Source organism: Acartia tonsa, chromosome 1 (genome assembly GCF_053477335.1).
Source record: "Acartia tonsa isolate MP-2025a chromosome 1, ASM5347733v1, whole genome shotgun sequence".
Classification (NCBI taxonomy): domain Eukaryota; kingdom Metazoa; phylum Arthropoda; class Copepoda; order Calanoida; family Acartiidae; genus Acartia; species Acartia tonsa.
The window spans coordinates 18,920,446-18,945,759 of record NC_137260.1 but is presented as its reverse complement, the minus strand read 5'-3'; the positions used below and the strand labels follow the sequence as shown (position 1 = coordinate 18,945,759).

The 25,314-nt window shown below is 32.7% G+C and overlaps 2 protein-coding genes across 2 annotated transcripts; both read left to right on the top strand.

Moving 5' to 3' along the window:
• The first annotated feature begins 967 nt into the window (after positions 1-967).
• On the top strand, positions 968-4,662 carry LOC145326766 (uncharacterized). The gene is made up of 5 exons (XM_080170176.1): positions 968-1,011; positions 1,958-2,086; positions 2,670-2,824; positions 3,624-3,737; positions 4,527-4,662. Exons 1-4 carry the CDS (start codon positions 968-970, stop codon positions 3,698-3,700), a joined length of 405 nt encoding a protein of 134 aa, XP_080026302.1. The 3' UTR covers positions 3,701-3,737; positions 4,527-4,662.
• Positions 4,329-7,529, top strand: LOC145314404 (uncharacterized). Its single transcript, XM_080154293.1, has 7 exons — positions 4,329-5,104; positions 5,344-5,400; positions 5,838-5,878; positions 6,216-6,353; positions 6,732-6,815; positions 7,209-7,293; positions 7,480-7,529. Exons 1-5 carry the CDS (start codon positions 4,915-4,917, stop codon positions 6,789-6,791), a joined length of 486 nt encoding a protein of 161 aa, XP_080010419.1. The 5' UTR covers positions 4,329-4,914; the 3' UTR covers positions 6,792-6,815; positions 7,209-7,293; positions 7,480-7,529.
• Positions 7,530-25,314: the final 17,785 nt, after the last annotated feature.

The following is a 25,314-nucleotide window of genomic DNA, read 5'->3' as shown; positions in this document are numbered from 1 at the left end:
CACCCATCACAGCCATAATAAAATGCTGCCAACTATTAGTCAACCAATCAATCGAGGTATTATACAAATGTACAAACCAATCTTCTGTAACCTCTACAACAAAAGCATTTGAATTAGCAGCCAATTCCGAAAATTTAGCCTCTTCCACAGACTCCAACACCTGTCCTTTTTCTCCCTTATCCAGCAGATGCTCAAAATTCAATGGTACCTTCAACCAACTATCCTCCAGCCGTTTAGTCTGAACCAGCTGCATTCCTGCCCCCTTGTTGCCTAAATATAATCCAGGTTTAACTCTCACAAATACTGGATTTTTCCTACACTCGACAACCATCAACAAGGAAACATTTTTAACTAATCTTGTGAACGGTTCTACAGCAACAATTCTATCATCCATGAACAAAGAAAAATGACCAAGATAACACGGCAAATTTGCTCCTAAAGTCACATTCAACCATCTTTTTTTACATACAGACACAAGTTCCATCTCCCCTAGATGTCGTACTAACAAATTTCCGACTTGTTTGATGTTGGAATGAAACAAATTATTCTCCCAACACCCCTGTTCTGCCTGCAAAATCCTTTCCACCTGATGATATGAAGACGTTAACTGTAATAATAAAGCACCATCCTCCTCTTTTTTTCGCAACCAAGGAAAAAAATTCTTTTTAGCAGATGTAATCCACAAAAATACATCAGGAACGTTGGTATGAAAATAATGCAAATCAGTCAGAAAGTCAGAAAACTCCACTTTTTTCCCCAGTTTCAATCCCAACGAAAACTGTGGAGAAATCGCCAACCAACTTTGGCCACCCTGATTATTAGCATCATCCGCCATATTAGAAAATGTAAACAAAGTTAAATTTACAATTTCAACAGTCCGAAAATAACTAAAATGACGTCTATCTTCCTGTGATTTATTGTGAACTATCACTCGATCAAGCCCAAGCCGCAGATCAGACTCCAGACAATGTGCACCAATGAACTGATCCTCAAGAAAACAACTGATATCAGGTAACATTGAAATTTGTATATTTTTCAAATAACTTGTAATCTGAACTTCTTGAAAAGTATTAGGCACAAAAGTATTATTTAAATAAATACCATCCCCTCTGCACTGAGGGTCAATCCCATACGTCATCATATCATCATACAGAATGGTACCATTTATGAAATAAGTCATTGACCGGTCATAAAAAGCTACAGGCAACCGTCGTCCATCTATGTCTAACACTCTCTGTTCCTCCATCCTTTTACAATCTTCACTAGAAATTAACTCATCACTACTAACAACAGCTGGTGCCCCTAAATGTAAGTGGCTATATTTGCCGCAATACCAGGTGTGAACCGTTCTGTCGACGTGACATTGTACCGCGGGCAAAAATCTCACTCCCACTTTTTTTAACAGGTGACCGCTGATTGTTCCATTAAACTCATGCTGACCAAATACTGTACATTCTGAAGCCCTCAACTCAGGACCGTCACCAACACACTCCTTTACTAGCACAGGTATCACATCAGCCCCACAGGGTATCAAACACAATCCCCAAATTAAAAAATATTTACCTGATTTGAATTTATTATTATGACCAGACATTATTAGCTGATAACTGTTCACCAATTCACCCGCAAATATCAACTGATTTAGCCTTTCATTGCAGGACAACTTTCCACCTAATAGCTTTGTCAGCACATATTTGTTATTAAAATGATCAAATAACAATTCATGAACTCTTATTATAATATACTTTTTTAATATTTATATGTATTTATATAATATTTTTTTTCAAAAATAATTATTATCAGCTCTCCTTTCCCTACTTTTTCCGTCCTCGAGTTCCTATCTGAACATGTACCACAGGACCCCCTACCTGAGATCTTAACCTCCTCCCAGTGTCCCATAAATATTTCGCCACCCGTGATCCACTTTTCTTAATTGTAACTAATCTTTCAGGTGAAGATTGCGGCGGCGCCGTAGTCAAAAACGACTGTTCCGATGGAAGCTCAACCTCGTCAAAATTACCCTCAACTTCAGGAGCAGGCATCACAGATTCATCTGTCACTCCCACCTCTACTCCTTCCCCTACAGGTATAATTTCTCTATTAATGTTCCACCCATTTCCATCCCCTGAAACTCTGTCATTATCAACCTCAACCTCACTCTTCTTCTCCTGAATCTCGTCACTCTGTCTTTCCTCTGCCAATTCAAAACCATCATTTTCAGATGACAAATACACAACATCTTCACTCTCTCTCTCCTCTACAGTTTCTCTCTCTACAGGCATATTGTCAACCTCCAAAAATATCTCATCGGACGGACAAATTTCAGGTAAAGGAAAAACGTTAAAATTAACCTCCTCCCCCAAAACTTCCGTTCGAGCATGAATTTTTCGAATTTTATCCCGAGCCACAACCTGATTTTTCTTGATGGGATTATTCCCAAAAGGTGCCAACTCATACAATGCATCCGAAAATTTCTTAACTACAATAAAAGGCCCTCCATAGAAAGACTGTAATTTCTTGGACACGTCAGTCTTCACAATATTAAAGAAAGCATAACAAACATCTGTCACTCTTAATGCTTCCCTCTGTACTCTGTGTTTATTTTGAACCTCTAAATATAACTTGGATTTTGTAGAAATTCTCTCAATTACATCCTCCATATTTTTCAGAAATTCCAAATACGACCGCGAGGATGGAGATTCAACAGACTGGACTGGTGATAGAAAATCGAGGGGAATACGTGGCTGCCGACCGAAAACTAGAAAAAATGGAGAATATCCAGTTCTAGTACTCTTGGAGCAGTTAATCACCAATGTAGCCAAAGGTAATTTTTTAGCCCAGTCCTTTGTTCCATGATTTTCATCTACTTTCAAAGCAGCATACAAACTTTGATTTTGCCTCTCTACAGGATTCGAATTTGGATTCCTGGGGGGAATTAGGACAGTATCCACCCCCAATCCTTTCATCACACCTTTAAACACACTGCTTGTAAAATTTGTACCTCTATCCGATCTCAAAGCCCTAAATAAACCATAGGTAGGTACAAAATTTTCCAATATAGCCTTTACAGTTGTTTCAGTTTTAGCATCAACCAACGGACATGTAAAAACATATCTAGAAAACAAACAAACCATGATTAAGACAAATTTAACCGTCTGTCCCTGATGATAACATGGAGTCCAAGGACCAACTAGATCCACTGACATATTAGCAAAAACTTCACTACTTTGAACAGAATGAGTTATAGGTGAAACATGTTTAGGATTACTTCCAGCCTTTTTCAAACATGTAATACAACTTCGTATTCTCGATTCCACAAACTTGTTCACGCCAGGCATAAAAAATCTCTCATTTATTTTACGTATTGTCTCCTGCACACCTCTATGTCCAGAACCATATCCACCATGAGCTGAATCAAATATATCATTGTATAAAGAAAGAGGCACTACAGGCCTCTCGACAAAACCCCCTTCGGCCAAAGGCTGTCTGAAAATTACAACCCCCTCTAGCACATACATATGGCCAATAAGATTGTACAATAGTTCTTTTCTGCCCGATAACTCCGCCCTCTCATAAGACGACAACTGTCTCCTTTCCAATATCCATAACCTTATTTCATTTAGGATCTCGTCCTGCTGAAGACTACTTTGCCAGACAAACTCAACATCCGCCTCATCCTCTGCAGAATGTACCTGCATAATGGAATAGATTTGATCCAGAAATGGTGAATCATCCAGGTAAGGATCCAAAATTTTATTATCTGTCTCCCTACACTCCTGACAATCCTTTAGTCGATGGTCCTTACAATCTAACTCAGTTCTTGACAAATAATCTACATTCACATGCTTAGTCCCCTGTCGATGGATAACTGTAAAGTCAAAACTTTGCAAGAAAGTTATCCATCGATAGGTGACACCGTTTATTGATCCTTTAGCCCAACGTTTATAATGCACTAGTGAAATACTGTCTGTCCGAACCAAAAATTCACGAAACCTACAAAAGTGTAAAAAATTCTTTAATGCATATACTAATGCACCTAATTCTCCTTTATAGGAAGGATAATTTTGTTCTGCAGCATTACACTTTTTACTACAGACACCAAACACTCTCTCTACACCATCCTGTTCTTGCGAAATAATCCCTGCAAAATACTGAGAACTATAATCTACATCCACGATAAAAAGATTAGGATTATCCCATTGAGGATAGCCCTTACACATCTCAGTCTTGAACATTTCCATAAATTCAGTCCATACTCTGTTCAATTCTTCTGTCCACTTTATTATAGTGTCATTCCTGTGACTATCCAACCTACACGACTTCTTGGCATAATCAGCAAAATATCCTCTGTAATAATTAGTAAATCCCAAAAATTTCTGCAACTCCTTCCCTGTTCTAGGCTTGCCCCAATCCTTAATCCGTTCCAAATATGCAGGATTCATTTTCAATCCATCGGCACTAATAATATGCCCCAAATAATGGCATTCTCTAGTCAATAAATCACACTTATCTAAATTCAATTTCAGGTTGACCTGCCTAAGAACTTGAAACAGTGCCTGCAGATGCTCTACATGTTCCTCTGGACTTGATGAAAACACGATCAGATCGTCCAAGTAACTGATACAGAATCCATACATACCTGGCAGGATAGACAGCACCTTATCCATCAGAGCACAGAACAGGCTGGGTGCATTACACAACCCAAATGGCAACCTGTTAAACAAATACATCCTGTTTGCTGCACTAAAAGCTGTCAACGGTTTAGAGTCTTCATCCATAGTCATCGAATGGTAGGCAGCTGTCAAATCAAGAGTACTGAACACCTTGCCAGAACCCAGCTTCGTCAGATTATCCGAGATCAGTGGCAGCGGCCACGCCACCCGCTTAGTCACGTTGTTCAGATTGCGGAAATCGATGACAAACCTCAACTTAGCCTCTGCTCCAGGTGCAGCCTTCTTTTTCACAGCAAAAATAGGACTAGACCAATCCGAGAAACCCTCCTCAATAATGCCAGCATCCAGCCATTTGGTTAACTGTTCCTTCAATTTAGCATCGTACTCTGGATTCAAAGGAATATTTCTGGCCTTCACAGGTTTAGCTCCAGGTAACAATTCTATATTATATGTCATTAATCTACAATCACCAATATCTGAATCATTCATTGAAAAGATATCAAAATTTTCCAAACAAATTTTAATAATCCTGGGTTTCAATTCTGGATTTTCCTTAATCATCTGGTTTTCATCTAACTTCAATTTTTGAATAATAAACTGTACCCGTTCATGCATTTTTTGCCCCGACAACTTTTCTGGCTTATCCAATTCATTAATTGTTTTATTACAGGTGACATCTTGATTATCCATGATGAAACAATGCCCCATCTTCACATTTCTCAGCAAGGTAATAGGTTTTATTGACGCATTAACCACATTAACCACGCAGGACCCATCTTTCCGTGGCTGATACACCCCCTCAATAATCATAATCCCATTGCCACTTGTCATCTTAGAAGAATTAGGGGACACGTACCAAAGCCCATCATTCTTTAATCCAGTCACATGCACCACAGCGGTAGATCCTCCAGGATAAAAAATAGTTTTATCCAGCAACTTCACATTATACTTCGTTGAATATAACTCTCCAAACCCACCCCCCTCCTTTATCCCTGGCAAGGTAGGTTTAGATGGAATTTCAGAATTCATTCGTCCGGACAAAATAGGAATTTTCTGTATCTCCGCCACCACCTGTTTCTGTAAACAGGAATTAATAGGAACAGATTCCCCACAAAATTCAAACTTATCTTCATCCAAACAAATATTAATTTTATTCTTTTTCAGGAAATCAGATCCAAGATTTACCAACCTACTCGTCACCTCAGGTACATAAAATATCTCCGTAAACACAGCTTGAGTTCCAGCAAATCTAAATTTCAACTCAACATATCCAATAATATTAACTTTCTTTAAATCTACTGAATACGCTGATAATTTAGCAGGACAAAACTCAATTCCATGTTTATCAAGAATTTCTCTAGATATCAAAGAATTAAAATTATTTCCTGTATCAATAATTCCTAACTCCTTCACCGGAATATCAGCCCCAGGCACAAGAAATTCTAAATCCGCACAAATAGGCATTTCCGTTATCTTCAAAAACTTCACAATCTCTTGAAAACACTAGTCATTATAATTAATTAATATATCCATATATTTTAGATATACATCATTCCACTACACAGCAGTCAGCCCCCCATCTGTCACCAGCCGCCAACATACTGTTCAATTTATGAAATCCTGTACATCTCCCAGACTACCAGCATCACACAGCTACACTCCAAGCCTTTTCTTATACAAGTAAGTACCTCTCGAAGTATTCAACCTTGCATAGGTACCTATCAAAATATAATATATAGTAGATATATATATATATATAAATATATATATATAATGTTTTCATTAACACGATCACACCTTGACTGAAGAATAAACAAGACAGTAATACTTTATAAAGTTGAAAACAATAATGTGAATACAAAACAGCAAAATTAACTATTTACAGTACTATAGCCTATATAATGAATATGAATAAAAGAACGATCTATAAATTTCATCCTAAAATGAGATTCATACATCGAATCAATCATATCCATTACATAGGATATTGCTGAAAATTGTTTCTGGCTATGTCAGCAATCATAGCCTCATACTGTTTCTCATCTCTGCTCTTTTCAGAATCCACAACAGGCCCCACCTGATTGCCCCACCTATCCACAACAGGCCCCACCTGATTGACTGTCTTCTTCAGAAACTGCTCAGGTATTACCCTATTATTAGGCACTCCAGGACCCTCTTTCTTTTCGCTACCGGCTGAGAAAAACTTAGCTTTGGTCTTTCCTATGCGAGAATCAGGAGCTGGCGGCTTGCCGTCTCTCTTCTGCCAGCAACTAGCCACTACATGACCTTTTTTCCCACAATACCAACAAATCATAGTTTTAGCCTTCGAATTCAGAGCCCCAATCACGTTCTCAACCTGATCCCAAGGAATATCATCATCCCCTTCAATCCACGCATTATTATCGCCAATCTCAGTCCTGCCCTCCATATCAGATACATGCACTTCACTGATTACAGGCCTAGCTTTTACCTCCCTAGAATCCTCTAGCCTTAACCCTTCCATAGCCTGAGAATAACAGGACGTTACATTTTCAGGTGAAACGTGTCCAGAACGAGCCCAGCTTATATAATGCTGACCTCTGCGAATCAAATAAGTCAAGAAAGCACTGTAATCTTCCAGGTAATGCATAGATTCAATGAAATTAGCCATATCTCTAGCTAAATCAGAAAACAGCAAATTCTTAGCCACATTATTGTAGAAATCACGCCAAGATTGTCTAGAAATTTGACCAGGATGCATAAGCCTAAACAGACGCAATTTAGCATTGAAAAACACATCCACATTCTGACCACTCTTTTGTTTCAGGGCGTAAAAGAATTCGGTAGCCGACTCTGTATCAGCAAAGGGTATCACCAACCTTCTTATCAACAGGTAATAACCTAAAGCACTTAAGGAAGCATTAGCCTCCGGCGTAATAAGCCTCCCCATCTTCTTCCCTTTGCACTCAAAAATCCTATTGTACAGGACGTCCTTGAAAAGCATAGGATCCTCCAACTTTGCGAACCTAGCAACCCTCCATAAGGATAAGAAATAATCCTCAAAATCAATGTTTCCATCCCAAAATGGAGCATCCCGCACAAAATCACTATCCCACTTGACTCCTCTTACAAGACAAAACTCCTTAAACTGCTCCTCTACAGTCTGTTGGCTTACACTACCGCCGGCCACCTTTTTATAGGCCTTAAGCACTTCAGCCCTTTCCTCAATTAAAGGAAATATATCCAACAATTGATTCTCATATTCGGTCAGACAACTCTCACGAACATTCATCCAATTTCCATTCCCAACAGGACCCAAAAACTCAATCTGCGAAAACTTCAAATGTCCAGGAGCACTTTTCACCCTTTTAGCCTCAAAATTTGTAGAATCCAATTTAGCCTCCACACTCAAACGATTAATGAAAGATGTATTAAACGAATCATCTCCCGTCGCTTTGACTGCAGATACACTAGCCCCCATACTTGTCTCATACAAAAAACCGCTAATATCCCCATCCGCTGGCAATTGCGCCACCTTTTTCTTAATAGTAGCCAAATCAACATCATAACCTAATTTCTTATGCTCATCTGAACTTTTGAACTCTTTCACCTTATTCTCCAGCCGTTTATTCGCCGCGGTTAACCGATCCACTCGGCTCTTAACAGACGTATGCTCTTTTATCATTGCCCTAACATATTTCTTTATACTTTCAGGCACAGCATCATTCTCCACAGCACCCAGAGCCGACTCCACTTCTGCATTAGCACCTGCACCAACATCCTCAGCCACAGCATCATCCTCCTCCCAATTTTCGGGAGCTCCATCATCATCCTGACTGTCAGTCTCCCTAGGACGCTTAGGCGGCCGTCCACGCTTGCCTTCATTTTTACCCCGCTCTCCTTTTTCTCCATCAGCCATATCCGAGCACTAGAACTAGATTCGCCGTGAAATTTAGATCAGAAGAGTTAAAGAATGAAATTCCACAGAAACCTAAAATATAAATCAAGTTAGAAATATAAAAAAATAAAACAAAACTGTGAAAAATCCGAGATAAAAAAAAATCTCAAAAAGTGATTGAATTCAAATTAAACACCACTTCCCCCACCCTTAACTCAGCAGCAGGTCTAAATAACACGTAGCACAATAAGACTGCGCCAAATGTGAAATAGACAGACTTGCATAAGTTAATGATAGAGTAGATTCAATATTTAATTCAAAATACAAACAGTTTTTTAAGTATTTATTATATTGGATTAAATGCAGTTTTTGAGTAAATAAGATTAGATATATATACTTTATTTAGAAATGGTTAAATATATTAGAATGATTTAAAACTACTGATTGATTAAGCTGAAAAGTTCTGAAGTAACGGGATGTCTATTTGTGTGTGAAAACACCAAAGTAGCAGGATGACTGTCTGTCTAATTAATACAAAAGTATTAATTAGCTGTATAACTCTGAAGTAGCAGGATGGCTGTCTGTCTAATTAATACAAAGGTATTAATTAGCTGTATAACTCTGAAGTAGCAGGATGGCTGTCTGTCTAATTAATACAAAGGTATTAATTAGCTATATAACTCTGAAGTAGCAGGATGGCTGTCTGTCTAATTAATACAAAGGTATTAATTAGCTATATAACTCTGAAGTAGCAGGATGGCTGTCTGTCTAATTATCAGGACACCAAGCAACAGGATGACTGACTGTTTAATTATCAGGACACCAAGCAACAGGATGACTGACTGTTTAATTAATACAATGTATTAATTAACTATGCACTTTGAAGGGGTAGAATATTTGCCTATGCAAACTAGCTAAAGTAGTAGGATGTCTGTAAATAGCTGTATTGGTCTTAATAAAGACTCGAACCCAAACCAGATAATGTTCTGTGTTAGGACTCTCAATATCAACTGACTTAAATATATTTTCTCTTTATTCTTTCTGAGAGCAATTAAAGAGTAATTAAGAGTAACAACTAACATATGTCTGCAAACTTAAATATATGACATCACAACATAAATATATGACAGTTGTTTAAACACTGCAGGAGATTTAAAAGGGAAAGTAATTAAGAATAAGACTATAGAGTTACTAATTAGATGACCATTTCGGTTAAAAACTTTGATTAAATTTTTGATTAAAATTGGCATATATTTCTATGTGGTTGAATTTTCATAGAAAGAGTCAAACTTTAACTTGTAAAACTTTAATAAAGTAGTCCTCTATTCCACAACATCTATTAGTTGACAGTAGTACATCTAAAAAGTACATAACACAGACTCAAATCTAAAAATTGATTTTTAGATGAGCCAAGAAGTTGCATGCACAGGGGGCTACACCACACCTCAGGTAAAAATTCCAAAAGCTAATAGCGTCAAAAACATAAACTCAGCCGAGTCCCAACAAAATAACAGAAACCAATTTGCTACCAGAAGAAAAGGGTCTCTGGCATATGAGGCAGATGGTTCCTTTACTATTTAGAGTTTATGAGATATGTCCTAAAATGCTATGAGTTAAGATAAAATCAATTTACAAGTAAACTGTTAAACAGATATAATCTAACATTTATTTAATAGATATAATATTTACTACATGTTCTTATGTTATGTTATTTCTTATAAATAAGTGTAAAAAATTAATATAAGAATCAGCCCTAACGAATTATTCTGATTTAACTTAGAACTTAAAAGTCTAGATTGACAATTTTCTTTGGAAGTTTTTTTAAGTCAATTTAAACGACTTGAAAAGATATATAAAATCAAAATGGCTTCCAAAAAGCTGTAAAAAAAACAACCAGGAATCTTTTAAAATGCATAATCTAACTAGTTTTTCAGCTGAAGCTAAAACTAACTCCATAGGCTGTAATGGTAAAAATGTAAAGTAAAAAAATGTAATGAAAAGTATTATGTTTGCTGAGCTAACCAAGTATGACAATAATATATTGAAAACTAGTAAAATATAGATGTTGTAGTGTGTTTTAAAAGTGAATTGTGAAAGTTTTAACCAACAGTGTTTGTATAGCGACTCGTATTGGTAGAAAGTGCATATGGCCCGTAGTTTAGACAAGACACAGCAAGAAACAACCATCACCATGATTACACAAGAGTTATCATACAATTTAGCAAATTAAAATTTAAAAAAAATGTTCCTGAAACAAAACTTGAAGGTTTCTAGAGCTTAATTTTAGACAAATAACAGCTTACAAACTTCATATCATAACTAGCACATTGCAACTTTAGTATAAATCATTCAGGGAGAGGACACTGAACTGTTTATTACACTAGTCCCCATTGTTTTATAATCACATTTTCTTATTCGTTGAATTAACAACTTTATTGAAATTTGGTTGGTTCATTCAGTTGATTGTTTTAACGTTTCTACCACTAATTGTAATGTAAAGAATGGTTAATTTTGGTGAATTATCATTTGATATGTACATCAATCTGTCGGCCACTTTATTATCCCTTTAGATCACTGATTATATAATCAGTATAATAGAATTTTTTTTCAGTTTTAATTTTTTGCTTTTTTGAATGAGCATACAAGAGAAATTTTACCCCCATATAATTATTTTCTTGATTTTTTTGGGTTGTATCCTCACAGTTCCATAACTCATGTGGTTTTAATTAAAAAGGATAATTATTATTTCTTATTGGGGCAAAGGTTTTTTTCTGTATACTGATATTTGATATAATTATTAATTAAACAATTAAAAGCTAATAGTGGTATATTATTTCCAGTATAATAATCATTCGAACAGGCAACAGAAGTTATAAAATTACTCTAATACTAAATTCTTTAAACCAAATATTTTAAAATATTCTTTACTTAAATCCTTGCTTTAAATGGTTCTTATGAAAAATATTAAACAAATTGTAAGCATTTATAACTTTTTAAAATATTAACATTTAAACAGGTCTAATTCATTCTTCTATCAGAAAATTATTATGTTTTTTGTTTGTGAGTTACGATATTGCTAACCACTGAACCAATTAATTTCTCTCTTTTAGTTGATCTTCACTTTGGTTCTACGACGTACAGTTTGAGGCTAATAATTTTAAATTTGATTCTTTGAATAGTTTTAGGCTATTTTACTTCCTTAATATCCTTAGATTTAAGGGCACCCGCTGCTAGTTCAGGTTTAAAACAACACTAAATTTAAAGAGTTTTATATTATCTTTCTATTCTAATTATCATTGAATTGAATTGGAGATTAAAAGTGTTTTACTAAAACAATGAGAAAAAAATTATATTATTATTATTAAAACTTTATTATTAAAGTAAATAAATAATTAAAAAGTTATCAGGATAATGAATAATGTTGTAAAGCGTCCTTGTTTAGAAACTAATACATCATGACGCAAGATATATAAACAATTTTATCAACATTCAAACAAATGAAATTATACAGTGGAGTATTAAGCAGGGCAATATAAAAGGTTTAGTTATATTTGCCAAGCTTGAATACTATGTTAATGTTTACCCTTGGTGGTTTTGTGATAAAATAAACCTTGGTGGTTGACTATATTATAGAGATTAATTAAGTAATACCTTTGTGGTCAAGGATGAATCTTAGTGGTTGATCAAGGGACCTTTGTGGTCCAGGACATATATATTGGACCTTTGTGATAGACTGGACCTTTGTGGTCAAGGATGAATCTTAGTGGTTGATCAAGGGACCTTTGTGGTCCAGGACAAACCTTTGTGGTTTTGTGCAAAGACCTTAGTGGTCAATTGAAGTGACCTTTATGGTTAAAGACTTATCTTTGTGATTGAAGAACTTAGTATACCTTTGTGGTCAAAGAACAAAACTTGTGTGATTACAAGACTATGTATAAAGGTGCCATATAACCTTAATACTCTTCACATTCTCTATTGTAAAAGTGTAAAGATCAATAAAAAGAATCAATATGCATGTTTTGAATGAACTCTGACACACACATATTGCATTTTCTGATATCCTAGCATTGAAAATGAGCACACACAATAGATGGAATACTAGTATCATAAATTTTATGTATATAAATGATATGTATATGATGTATATAATGTCTATATTGATGTTCTGATATTCTTATTGTCAATTCAAATTTTGTTAACAAAAGGCAGCCATTTTGAATATGAAGGCAGCCATTTTGAATCATGGAAGCAGCCATTTTAAAAATGAAGGCAAAATTTTGTCAGCTGATTTGAATTGACGGGTATAAAAGCTGAGATATTTATTGTAATAAATCAGTTCTGTATTTGCTTTGAAACTGTTAACAGTCAAAATAAATATATAACTCCAAAGAAATCTTTGTTATTTAACAAATATTATCTTTGTAATATAACAAGGAAGTAGCAGTCCATCAAGAAGACCTTCCTGCCTGAAGAACCCTCACCAAGATGACCTTCCATCCCAGAAGTCCTCCCAGCCTACATCTTCCAAGTACCTACCTAGTGATAATAAGGTTCCCTAGTTCATGGGATATCTTAAGGAGGTACTCATTGTGGTAAAGAGTGACTTTACCACAATAAAAGCACCAGTAAAATCAAGTTAAAAAGATTACAATGGTTCATTTTGCCAGATTGATGGCGTCATCTATGGCGCCTTCCATTGGTTCTTTGTTGTCAGTGTCATTTCTGGTCAGCAGTCCTTTTGCGGTCAGATAGCTGTTGAAAGTTGGCATCTTCAAGGTAATATCAGCTTGTCTTCTCGGTTTCCGCTGAAAAGCTCCCAGGAAAAAGTTGGCACACGCTTTATAGGCTGAAGCAGTCAAGTGTACTCCATCAACTAGGCTATGTTTATCTAAGTTCCTACCGAAAATGTTCTGGTATACCAGGAACTCACATCTGTCAGGTAGGATCAGGCTTGACTGTAGGTTGGTGTAACCAGTCATGGAGATTCTCTGATTTTCACTATCTATAAAATCACTAAAAAATTATATTATTCATTACAGATGAACTGTCCTGGGATTATTACATGGTTCCTAGGTTCAGCAAATATTCCCCTAAATCTTTGGTTCCTTTTAGCTGGCAGCCAACTAAAATATTCTTTAGCAATATAAAATCTTGATTTACTAGCTCTATTCTAATATGGTTTAGTTGTTTGCAATGACCACTTAAATTAGGCAGATAGATAAAAAGATTGAGAGAGAGGGGCAATAAATAAATTGTCAACTATAATTTTAGACATTTTAGAGTAACTAATATTAGCTGGTTTTTTTGTAATAATATTATTTGCCATTCAGTACAACAAGCAAATTTTATTTACTTTATTGAAAATCAATTTTAATATCTATTTCTAAAAAGAACTAATAAACTTTAATTTGTGTAGGTCAGGTTTAAGGCTATTTTTTTCAGTTGATTATACCACTCCATTTCCTCATTATAAAAAGTTAGAAATAGAAAGAGGGAGCTCTATATTAACTCTATTAACCCAATTTGAATCTTAATTGTTTTAGATCTAAATTGATTTTAAACATTTTATTTATTGCATTTGATAGTGATACTATCTTTATCTAGTTTATCATTTTAGATTGAAGTAGATTATTTTTTCTATTTTAATTACTATATTAAATTTAATGATAATGACGATGTACAAGGACGTCCTAGCTTTTTTTTTTTGGGGGGGGGGGGGGTTAAATTAGGGTTATTAAAGGTTTGGGGCGGTAATCGTATGTATTTCTATTTAATTTTTTTCTCAGGGAAAAGGGGTACACACCCCTCTACGTCCCTTGGACGTCCCTGACGTTAGGATATATTTATTTTGGAAAGACTATTTTTAACCGCTTTGTTCAGAAGTTACTGTATATTTCAAATTATTTTTCGAGTTAAAAAAATAAAAATTTTACAAGTAGAAGTGTTTACACAATCTTGCAAATAAAAGTATTATCGCATAAACAGAATGGGTATGTCCATGATAAGTGCAGCAACAATAATCAACAAAAATTCGTTATGAAAGCATAGAAAAGAATGTTTATAATGTAAAGTATGAAACCTGTCATACTTTAGTTAGGGTTCTAACTAATATCTTATGTTAAAATATCAATTATATAAAAAGAAAAAGAGCTTAAACAAAAAAATATTCCTTTCCTTTCTACTTGCTTAAAGTTATCTAAAAAATGATTGTATTGATTTTTAGTATCAAAAAATGTTTTGTAGAATTCAAATCCATGTCCTTAAAACAATGAATACATTGAAGGTGTGAAAATATTACAAATTGGAAAAATTTTTTGTTGAAATTTTTTTTACTTTTTTTAGTTGTCTGTACCTGTCAATAAATAACAGTGATTTAGGACAGGTCAATTTTAAGTTTTTTTTGCAAAGATTTTAATTGTCTAGGCTTGTTAGAAACACTTGAATTATTAGATTTAATATTACATTTACAATGGAAAGGTATAATCTGAAATTTAGTACCAGGGACGTCCAAGGGGGGGGGGGGTTATGGGTAATATAGGGTTGATTACCAATCAATTCAATTTAGTTCAAAGGCCTTGGTTTTTACAAATCAGGTAATTTTTTGAAATTTTCAACGTAAAATATTTCACCCTCCTTAATAGCAATTACCCTCCATAATAAGATTTTGTACTTTCTATTATCCCCCTTTGTCCTTGGTTGATACTTCGTACGTACATCCTTCTTGATTATTTTAAATAATAATATAAATATGTTAGTTTTGAAGAAAACGTTCTTGTTTTCTCCGTATTTACTCTCACTTTCTATTAGACAATAAGCAGGAATAAAGTAATAAACAATAACACATAAAAATTCCATATTGTACTTGATTAAAGTTGTTATAGCTAACATATATTCATGTTGTTTGATAAATTTAATTTGTCGATACTAAGAACAATATGAGTTCACAATATATTATTATACTTGAATAACTAGTGGGGCTTTCCCTCAAAGTGCTTAGCGAGCACAGTTCCCTCCCCCCTTCCTTATTTTAGAAATAAATTAAAAATAGGTAGGGGTAATTTTTTCTTTATGCTTAACCCCTGTTGTGGCCCTATATGTTTCCTAACCCTGCAGAGCTAAACTGTTATGTTGTACAAATAACACTAAAACTTTTTCCAAACCTATACGGTTATTTGATCTGTGTATTTGTATTATATGACGTATTTTTTTTATAGGCACTAAAAAGAGCTCCCCCCTTAACACAATTGCCTATCCTTTTATCCTTATGAAATAAGCCACTTTATATAAGCCTGTATTTGAGCCTATTAGAAATACAGGGAAAAGTTAATTATGGAAAATAAATGTTTCTTAAATGCCAAGATTGCCGAGGTAAATTTTACTTTTTGAATTGAGTGGGAGCTAATTTACCCTATTCTAAAAAGTAGTAAGCAAGTTTGTGCGTTTGTATGTCCTGAAAGATCTTTAAAACAGCTGGACCCATTGCCCATTGTCATATACCTGTATTTCTAAATATTTTCCTCTATATATGAGCTGTCTAAATTTACTCTATTGTCCTATCCCTTTATCTCTGAATATTTTCTCTGTTTATGAGCTGTCTAAATTTACCCTATTGGCCTATCCCTGTGTCTCTGAATATTTTCTCCTATATATGAGCTGTCTAAATTGACTTTGAGATGTTATTTTAACAACACAAGAATAACATGAGAAATATTGATACTTTCTATTATTTAGCTATCTGTCTATCTTATTGTATAAATATTTCTATCTACCTTTAATTATCTTCTTATCTATTTTTCTATAAATTTGTCTATCTTCTTAAATTTTCATCAGTCTTTCTAGCTATATAAATAATGTATTATATTATGTATGTCTTTAAATATTTTTATCTTTTTAAATTATTTTCTATATTCATATGTATCTATCTATTTTTATACTTACCTATTTTTAATCAGGGAAGGGGCTGTTTAATACACTTGTCCCCAAAGTTTTATAATAACGGTGTCATAACCTTTGAACTTTTATTGAATTTGATTCTTTGGTACATTTAGTTGAGTGTCTAAACGTTTCAATCACTGATTTACAGATAGGGTAATATTTTTATTATCATTAGGGATGTATATCAACTTATCATTTATTATCTTATCCCTTTAGATCCCTACATTATACTAACTCTTAAAATCTTCCATTATTTTTCTTAAATCTTAAGTATTCTATCTATTTCTATCAATCTACTAATCTTTATTTCTATTTTTGATTATGCTATTCTAGTTTTGAGTAAATATTTGCTAAATATCCAAGTTAACCCTGCGGGGTTTAACCTAAGACAGGGATATAGTTCATCAAATAAAAATAGTTTTAAGTGTAATAATTATTAAACCCATTAGATTAGGCTTGTACTTAAGCCCTGCGTGCGGTAACCATGCATGAGAGGCTACTCTGTACCAAATAATACCTGACCCAATTTAACCTATGATAAAGAACTAACCCATAGAAAAGCTAACTCCCTTTTTTACAAATCTAGGGGGATTATTTGCTCGACTTGTCACTTTAAAGGAAACCGCCGACGAGTATTATTAGAGAATTAATGTACCTTTCTATGGGATTCTGATTAGATAATAAAATATTCAGAAAGTAAATAAAATAAACAAACATTTCTGTTTTTTATCTGTTGCATTTTTGAATTTGGGATTTCATAATAAAATGATTAATAGTAGGTATTTTTTGTTTTGTAATACACAAATCAGTTTTAGTTTTATGCCCATTTTTTGTTGAAAAAGAAAAGAATTTGATGACGTAATAGTCTCTTAACTTGCAAGCTAGATTCTTTTTATTTTTGCCTAGAATTGTTGACTTGCAAATTTGGTTAAAATAAAATGAAAACAAAATTACATGTTTTAATTTCTTGTTGTGTGATTTAGTTAGATATTTTAACAGAGAAGAAGAAAAAAAATATTTACATTGAACCTTGAATAGGTATATAAAGTCATTAAAATGAGAAAACCAATGACAAAATTTTTATTTGTTTTTAACCACTATCAATTATTTCAAATCGTAATTTACCCCTAACTTAAAAAAATGTTAAAGTATATAAATTAAACCATCTAATTATGATTAATAACAATATATTTCTTTGCGAAGATCAAAATTACTGTTAAACAAATGAAAGAACAAGTCACATATACATTCCATTGCCCTATACATCCCTGCTAAACCTATATTTATACTATTTCACCCCACCCAACAAAAACAACATAATAAACCCTTGTTTAAGTCCAGACATTTCAAATCAAAGATTTTCTTAAAAGCCTACATTTTTTGCTAGTCTGCTCTTTAAAATATAGTTTCGTTATGTAACTTTTAGCATTGGACAAGGGACCACTATTCTGACAAACAATTCTAAGTGAAAATTTACCCAAAACCGACTTCCTCTCCCTCCCCCCCCCCCCCCCCCGCTTCTTAACCAATTACCTTTAGTAACAGAAAACATTTTCCAAATTTTCAGCAATTTCACATTTAATTAATTTGCTGAATCACGGTCCCTGGACAATGTAAAAAGAAAGAAAAACATAGCATTAGGAGCGACGTGGAGCAGCCGTTTTTTTCAAAGGCTGTACTGCAGCTCTTGAGAAATTAAGAAGTCTAATTTATAATAGCTATTTTTATCAAATAATCTAAATCTCCAGCTCTGTAAATTTTGTAATTTTTTTTATGTTATTTTATTTTGGCGATACTACCTAGGTTCTATAAGTTTATAGGGAACCAGGATACCTTTGTTTAATGTATTTTGGGCAAAGTAGACAGATCCTTAGTGATCTATTCATGGTTACCCGGGCAGAACTGATTAGGATTTAGGTAGTTTATTGTTATAGTAATTTGAATTGTGTCTTATATTTTTTATTTTTTTATTTTATGACTATGTTTAATTTTAATGCCCAAATAAATATGTTTATGTTTATGTTTAAAAATACAGTATTACCTAAATATCGTATCATAGACAGCTTTCCACGGATATCAAAATAAAAATTATGATATTAAAACCAGTTTTTTTGTTATCCTGGAAAATTGTTTGTAATTCGATTCTATACATTATTTTTCAGTATGACTGATATTAATCAGTTTCGTAGCCATACTCGAAAAAAAAGTAATGACAGTTTTGCATGCTTTCTATGTTTAGAGTTTCCTTTTCTATTTGTTTATGGAATCCAATCTAATTTAGCAAGAATTGTCAACTACCTTTGATACATAGTTTAGTATAATTCTTCAAACTTGTCAGCTGTATTATTTTCCAAGAAAATATTTGTGTTTATTTTGGTGTATAAATAATATAATATGTCATAATACATCAAAATTATTCTATATTTATCATTTATTTGTATTCCTATAATATTGTATTGTGTAATTGAATTGTGGGTAGTTCTCAGCATCTATGATTTATTTGCGGATTTTAAACAGTTTCTTTGCCAGTTCAGAAAAACATACACTAAGTAGAACTATAGCTGCATTTTGGCTAAATTTTTATATGTAAATTGTGCAATAAAAATAACAGGGACATAATGACAATTTTTTTAATATTTTGGCTCATTTTGGAGCTAAATAAGAAACATAAGTATTAGTTTTAATTTTACATTCATGAAATTGCATAAAAAATATGTTTTCTATTACAAAATGCTGTGGTATGCACTTTTTTAGTAAAAATAAAAAAAAAAGAAAATAAATTGTTTCACTACTACCCAGGCTGTCACAACACTGCATTATTTTATCAACTTTATTGACTTCTAACATCCAAAATGTCTATTTTCTGACACGAAAACAGTTTTATGAACTACATAAATCTTTTCCCACTTTGTAAATCAACATGAAACATACAATAAAAGAGTTGTGCAATGTTTTGTTTTTAGCACAATTTTTGTATTTTTATTTTCATCTATATTACACATCATATAATTTATACAGAGTTACATTTTAACAAGGATGACAACACCCATAAAAGCGGAGCTCTGTAACGGTAGGACAAACGAACATTAACACTTGTAGAGAGTCAGAATATACATAAATGTATAAAAGTCAAAACAATATTTTAAGTAAATTTGTTGAAAAACTGCTTAAATACAGGATAATGTTTAAGGACATACTAACATTTTTAGGACCTAATTATAGATATGTTTCTCTTATAACATTGTACTTTGTTGTTCTAGGAATCAGTATTCCAAAAATAAGATCAATTAGATAATCACATTAGAATTTGGTACTAAAAAAAGTAAAAATCAACATGTTTAAAATAGACTTACGGACATTCTGGTGACGATTATAGAGTTGCTGTGCTTTCTAAATCGTACCTAACCATTACCATGGAAAGTTAGAAATCGATAGGACGTCTCCAACATGCCTAAATTAACGGAAATAGCTCTTCTTTTTTTTAACGTAAGGGCGGAATTACTCTAATTTTGGAAAAATTAAAATGTTGGTTTAAGGTTTTTAAAGGATGTATAATTTTTTACTTATTCATTATGCGTAAAAGCAAGTGGGGTAAAAATATGCCTTTTTATTATTTAAGTTATTTGTACGAAAGTCGTAATAGTCAGTTAAAAAAAAGTTATTAGGCTTTTTAATATTTATTTAATACATTCCATCTATTAATATTCAATAAATATCATTCATAATAAATGATTTAATGAGTATAATCTTAAGAACGGTACATTTATTATTAATTCATGAAAGGTAAAAAATTGGAATTATAGAGAATTTTTACAGTACGATTAAACAGGTAGAATTTTCATGTTATAATTAGGGTCGGTATAACCGTAATAGATATATCTTCTACATAGGTAATTCAAGCATGTTATAATTGTCCTATCGATTTCAAACTTCAAAGCGTAGCTTTTATATAATTAGGGTCAGTCCCTCAGTACGTCCGTCCGTCCGTAACGATAGCTCTTTCTGTTAATTTAAACATGTTAGAATGTTCTATTGGTCTCAAACTTTACATGATGATTCCTCTTCTTTTAAAGTTTAATTGATTAAGGACTTCAAGCTTTTCAGTTTGTGTTTTGAAATTTTTTACTCAAGGGATAAACTTTACATGGGGTGAATCATCCCCTAAAAATATTTTTGGAGGTTTTGTGGTTGCCTATGTATGGTACCCCAAACTGATGGATAAAATTGTATGGGAGGGGAGGTAAAATATAATATATTAATTTGGACTTCCTTATACTTAATTTAATTATTCAATTTTTATAGCATTGTATTTTCTCCAGTTAGCATATCATTATCAAGTCCTCTATAAGTTTATCCTATTTCCTGAAAGTATTTGATTATAGAGTATTTGATTTACAAAGGAAATAGGAGGAGTTAGGCTAAGCGCGGAATATTATTTGTAATTGGAAACACGCGCCTTACTATGCGCTTACACGCACACACTAAAAAAACATGGATATAAATTATAAAAATCTAAATAATTAAATCTAACACAAACAATTTCCGCTACTAGTGCACAATAACAAGATTATAAATTGTGACCAACTTTCAAATAGACCTTGAGTTGTACAAGTTGTGCAACTAACATGGTGGGAGGAGGGAGGGGAGCGACCCTCCGCTTTTGAAAAGAAAAAGCACACCCCATTTAAAATAGTTATAAACCTTCCCATGACCTGTAAGAAGATTTTCTGTAAAGGAAAACTATATCGGTTCAGTGGTTAATGCTATCATTCGCTACACACACATAGAAATCATGCTACATTAGTTAAAATTTGTTTTGCCGTTAATATCGCGCTAAATAAATAACTGATAGAGTTCTCTATTGTAGGAAAGCTGTAGGTTCTAAGGTAGTTTTGGTGCTATTTTTTGCCATATCTTTCACCCTTTTATTTAGAAGCAAAGTAAGATTCTATTGGTGAAGCTGCTAGCTTATAAAATTATCAAAAATTTTTTTTCATTTTCTCTATCGCTGTCTTTATGGAATACATACATAAATTTTAATTGTATTATGGTTTTAAAAGAAATATGGCTAGTTCAATAGATTTATTCAAAATGATTTCATTAATTGAAAGCATTATATAACAAGAATGACAACATCCATAAAAGCGAAGCTCTGAAATGGAAGGGCAAACGAACATTAACACTTGTAGCTTGTCAGAACTGAATCAGCAGAATATTAATGCATCAGTACAAACAATATTTTAAGAAAATTTGTTGCAAAACTGCATAAATAGATGATACTGTTTAAGGACATACTTACATTTTTGGGACTTGTTTATAGAGATGCTTCGCTTATAACATTGTACCTTGTTGTAATAGGAATCAGTTTTCAAAAAATCAGAAGAATCGTATAATTTTAACATACAAAATTTGTTGTCAAAAAAGTTAAAAATCGACATGTTTAAAATGGACGTACGGACATTCTGGTATTGTTTATAGAGTTGCTACGCTTTCTTAATTGTACCTAACTACTATAGGAATCATCATGTAAAGTTTGGAATCGAAAGGATAATTCTAACCTATTTAAATTAACGAAAAGATCTAACTCTCTGTGACGGACGGACGTACGGACAGACGGACCGACCCTAATTATAGAAAAGCTTCGCTTTTAAAAATTATTAACTGTTATCAAATTAACACATAAAGTGAAGGAACTATAATTTTATTCAAGTAGTAATGTTGGACATAATGTCAATGTATAAAATTCATATGCTTTAGTAGAAAAAAAGCAGTTTGTGAGATACTATAAGACTCATAGACAATCTTTATTTTTGTGACTACTAACAAACCTAGCCTTGTTTATCAATGTTAAAAACAGGATATAGGTTTTTATTACAAGTATATAATTATTCAAATAAAGTATTTATTATCATAATTAGATATTAGAAGTTGCAGTAATAGATTAATCATCTTGATTTTTTTTATTACAAATGTATGATTATTCTATTGAAGTATCTTTTATCATAATTAGATGTTTTTAAGGCTCACATGAAGGAGACTAGCACCTAAATCGTAGAATGAAGGAAACTAGTCTCAAATGTCTTAAAGTGAAGAAAGCTAGCCTCTGGAAATTCTACAGTGTGTTTCAAGAGAAATGCGTTTTTTTAAAACTTAATTAGGCATAGAAAATGAAACAATTATATTAAATGCTTTATATATTTGGAAAACCTATTCTGGGATATTTATGTTTCAAATATTTAAAAATGATTTTTTCGACAAATTCTGCCTTAAAAACCGGTTTTTCCAAAGGCCTTATTTTTGAAGATTTACAGAATTAAAGGTTGTAGAAAAATATGCACATTTTTAAAATTCAAATTACGCGGCTTATATTAATAGAAGAAAAACGTTATGCATACCGTTAGAATCGTCATAAACTCTAGTTTTTGGAAATATAAGTGCCATTTTTGTGCTATTTGTAGTTTAGGAGCTACGTTGAAAAATGTGAGGAAGGTTGAAAAATTTTAAGAAAGTTGAAAAATTTTACCACGTAGCTCCTAAACTATACAACCTTTCTGTAAATCTTCAAAACTAAGGCCTTTGGAAAAACCGGTTTTTAAGTCATAATTTGTCGAAAAAATCAGTTTTAAATATTTGAAACATAAATGTCCCAAAACAGGTTTTCCAAATCTATAAAGCATTTTATATAATTGCTTATATTCTAGGCATAATTAAGTTTTTAAAAAAAGCATTTCTCTTGAAACTCCCTGTATCTAGTAAGAACAAATAAAATAATGAACTTATTTAATATTCGGTTTTTTATTAAATAAGATAAAATCGTTTATCAATCAATAAGTATATTTAATTACAATGGATATTGAATAGAAACATGAAAACATAAATTGCATAAAGAACTTAATTCATTTAAACCTAAATATGTCCCCTTTTACATCCTTCTTTATTGTATTATGTATTATTATTACGCCTCTTTCTAAAAATCTATAAATTGCTCGTTCCACTTTCACACATTCTTTTGCATAAAATGGATCATTATATAAAGAACTTAATTCATTTAAACCTAAATGTGTCCCCTTTTACACCTAAAATCCCTCCCACTATTAGAAATCTTGTAAATCTTAAGGATGAAGAACCCTAGCCTCAAATGGTGTAGAATGAAGGAAACTAGCCTCGGTGCTAGTCTCCTTCATGTGAGCCGTTTTTAATAAAAGTTTGGGAATAATTTTTCTCGTATTCATTCAAATCCGGTGGATAGGAACCAGTTCTCATGAATACGAAAAAATTATGTCTAGCATCGTATTATATCCAGTTTTCTACGAATATAGAAATGTACAATCATAAGATTGAAACTAGTTTTTTTAGCCAGTGCCTTTGGCACCACGGGGCCAAAAAAAACTAGTTTTAATCGTATAATTGTACATTCTATATCCGCGGAAAGCCGTTTATAATACGCTACGAGAAATAACTATTCTCGTATTCATTCGAATCCGGTGGATAGGAACCGGTTCTCATCCATACGAAAAAACTATGTCTAGCATCGTATTATATCCAGTTTTCTACGAATATAGAAAACGGGGCTAAAAAAACTAGTTTTAATCTTATAATTGTACATTCTATTTCCGCGGAAAGCCGTTTATAATACGATACGAGAAATAACTATTTTTTCAAAGGGCCTAAAATTAATTATAAAGTTTTTATTTTCAGGGAAGCTTTATCTAATGATGAGCAGTCTAAAATTACTCTAATTTCCAGATATAAATCATTTAAACTTTTATTGGGGTTTTGTTTTTACTAAGTTTATTATATCCATTGTTTATGCTTTATTTGTTTTATTATTTTATATCATTTTATTATAATGTTTTTAGTTGATAAAAATAAGGTTATTTGTGAAGATAATTCGCGCAGCAGAGAATAAAACAAGAATGATAACGTCCACTAGTACCAAATCACATGAAATATACAGGCGGACAAAATAAGCCACACATTTTTTACAAAAACGTTTCAAAGCATATTTCTATAGTGGGAAAATTGGATAAAAAGTTGATGCTTATTGAATATTGATAGGTGAACTAGTTTCAAGAAATTTTAACGGTCTATCTTTAATAGTAGCTGAGCAAATTTATTTCCCTGAAAGAAAGTTCCTCATATAGCATTTAAGACGGACCTACAGTTTGCCCTACTAATTTGTCAAAAGATAGTAGATGGGAAAATCAGTGTTTTACACATAGACAGACAGACGATTTTGGTCGATTTATAAGTGAGGGATGGACATATTGAAAGACCAGTTGTATAGTGACCATACAGTTGTTATTCTATTTGGAATAAATTAAAGGAAGTAAAACTTCAAGAATTTTCTTCATTGTTACGATTAAAAAAAAAATTTATTGAGTTGATATGTTATGAAATAATACTTATTACATTAAATTTATATTTTGATATTTTGTTCTTTGATTATTGGGTGGTTACCAACCATGTAAGTGAAACTATGATCTTATTTTATGTACTAGCGATTACGCCCCTAGAAGCCTCTAAGGGTACTTAAAGTGGTTGTGGTTAAATTCGACCCTTCCCCCCTCCATTTTCTATTTTAGTTTTTAAAAAAAAATAGTTATAAACCTTCCCAGGACCTATGAGAAGCTACTTTGTAAAGAAGAACCATTATCGGTTTAGCAGTTAGCGAGGTCCTTCGGTACAGGCATGCAGAGATCCTGTTACTTTTTTATAAGGATACATTTTTGAGCGAAGCTACTCTATATATAATAATTAACCTTGTCTGTCTGTAGTAAAAACTAAAGCAAAATTCTGCATCACTTATGTGCTCTTGAATAAGAATTT

What these genes read in the sequence shown, in the direction of transcription:
- LOC145326766 (XM_080170176.1), top strand. Translation starts at nt 968, where the DNA reads ATGTGCACCAATGAACTGATCCTCAAGAAAACAACTGATATCAG. An exon ending in CTCTACTCCTTCCCCTACAG is followed by an intron (nt 2,087 to 2,669) that starts GTATAATTTCTC and finishes CATATTTTTCAG; the next exon opens with AAATTCCAAATACGACCGCG. An exon ending in AATCACCAATGTAGCCAAAG is followed by an intron (nt 2,825 to 3,623) that starts GTAATTTTTTAG and finishes TATTTCATTTAG; the next exon opens with GATCTCGTCCTGCTGAAGAC.
- LOC145314404 (XM_080154293.1), top strand. Translation starts at nt 4,915, where the DNA reads ATGACAAACCTCAACTTAGCCTCTGCTCCAGGTGCAGCCTTCTTTTTC. An exon ending in TCTTCACATTTCTCAGCAAG is followed by an intron (nt 5,401 to 5,837) that starts GTAATAGGTTTT and finishes ATTCTTTTTCAG; the next exon opens with GAAATCAGATCCAAGATTTA. An exon ending in CCAAGCCTTTTCTTATACAA is followed by an intron (nt 6,354 to 6,731) that starts GTAAGTACCTCT and finishes TGCTCTTTTCAG; the next exon opens with AATCCACAACAGGCCCCACC.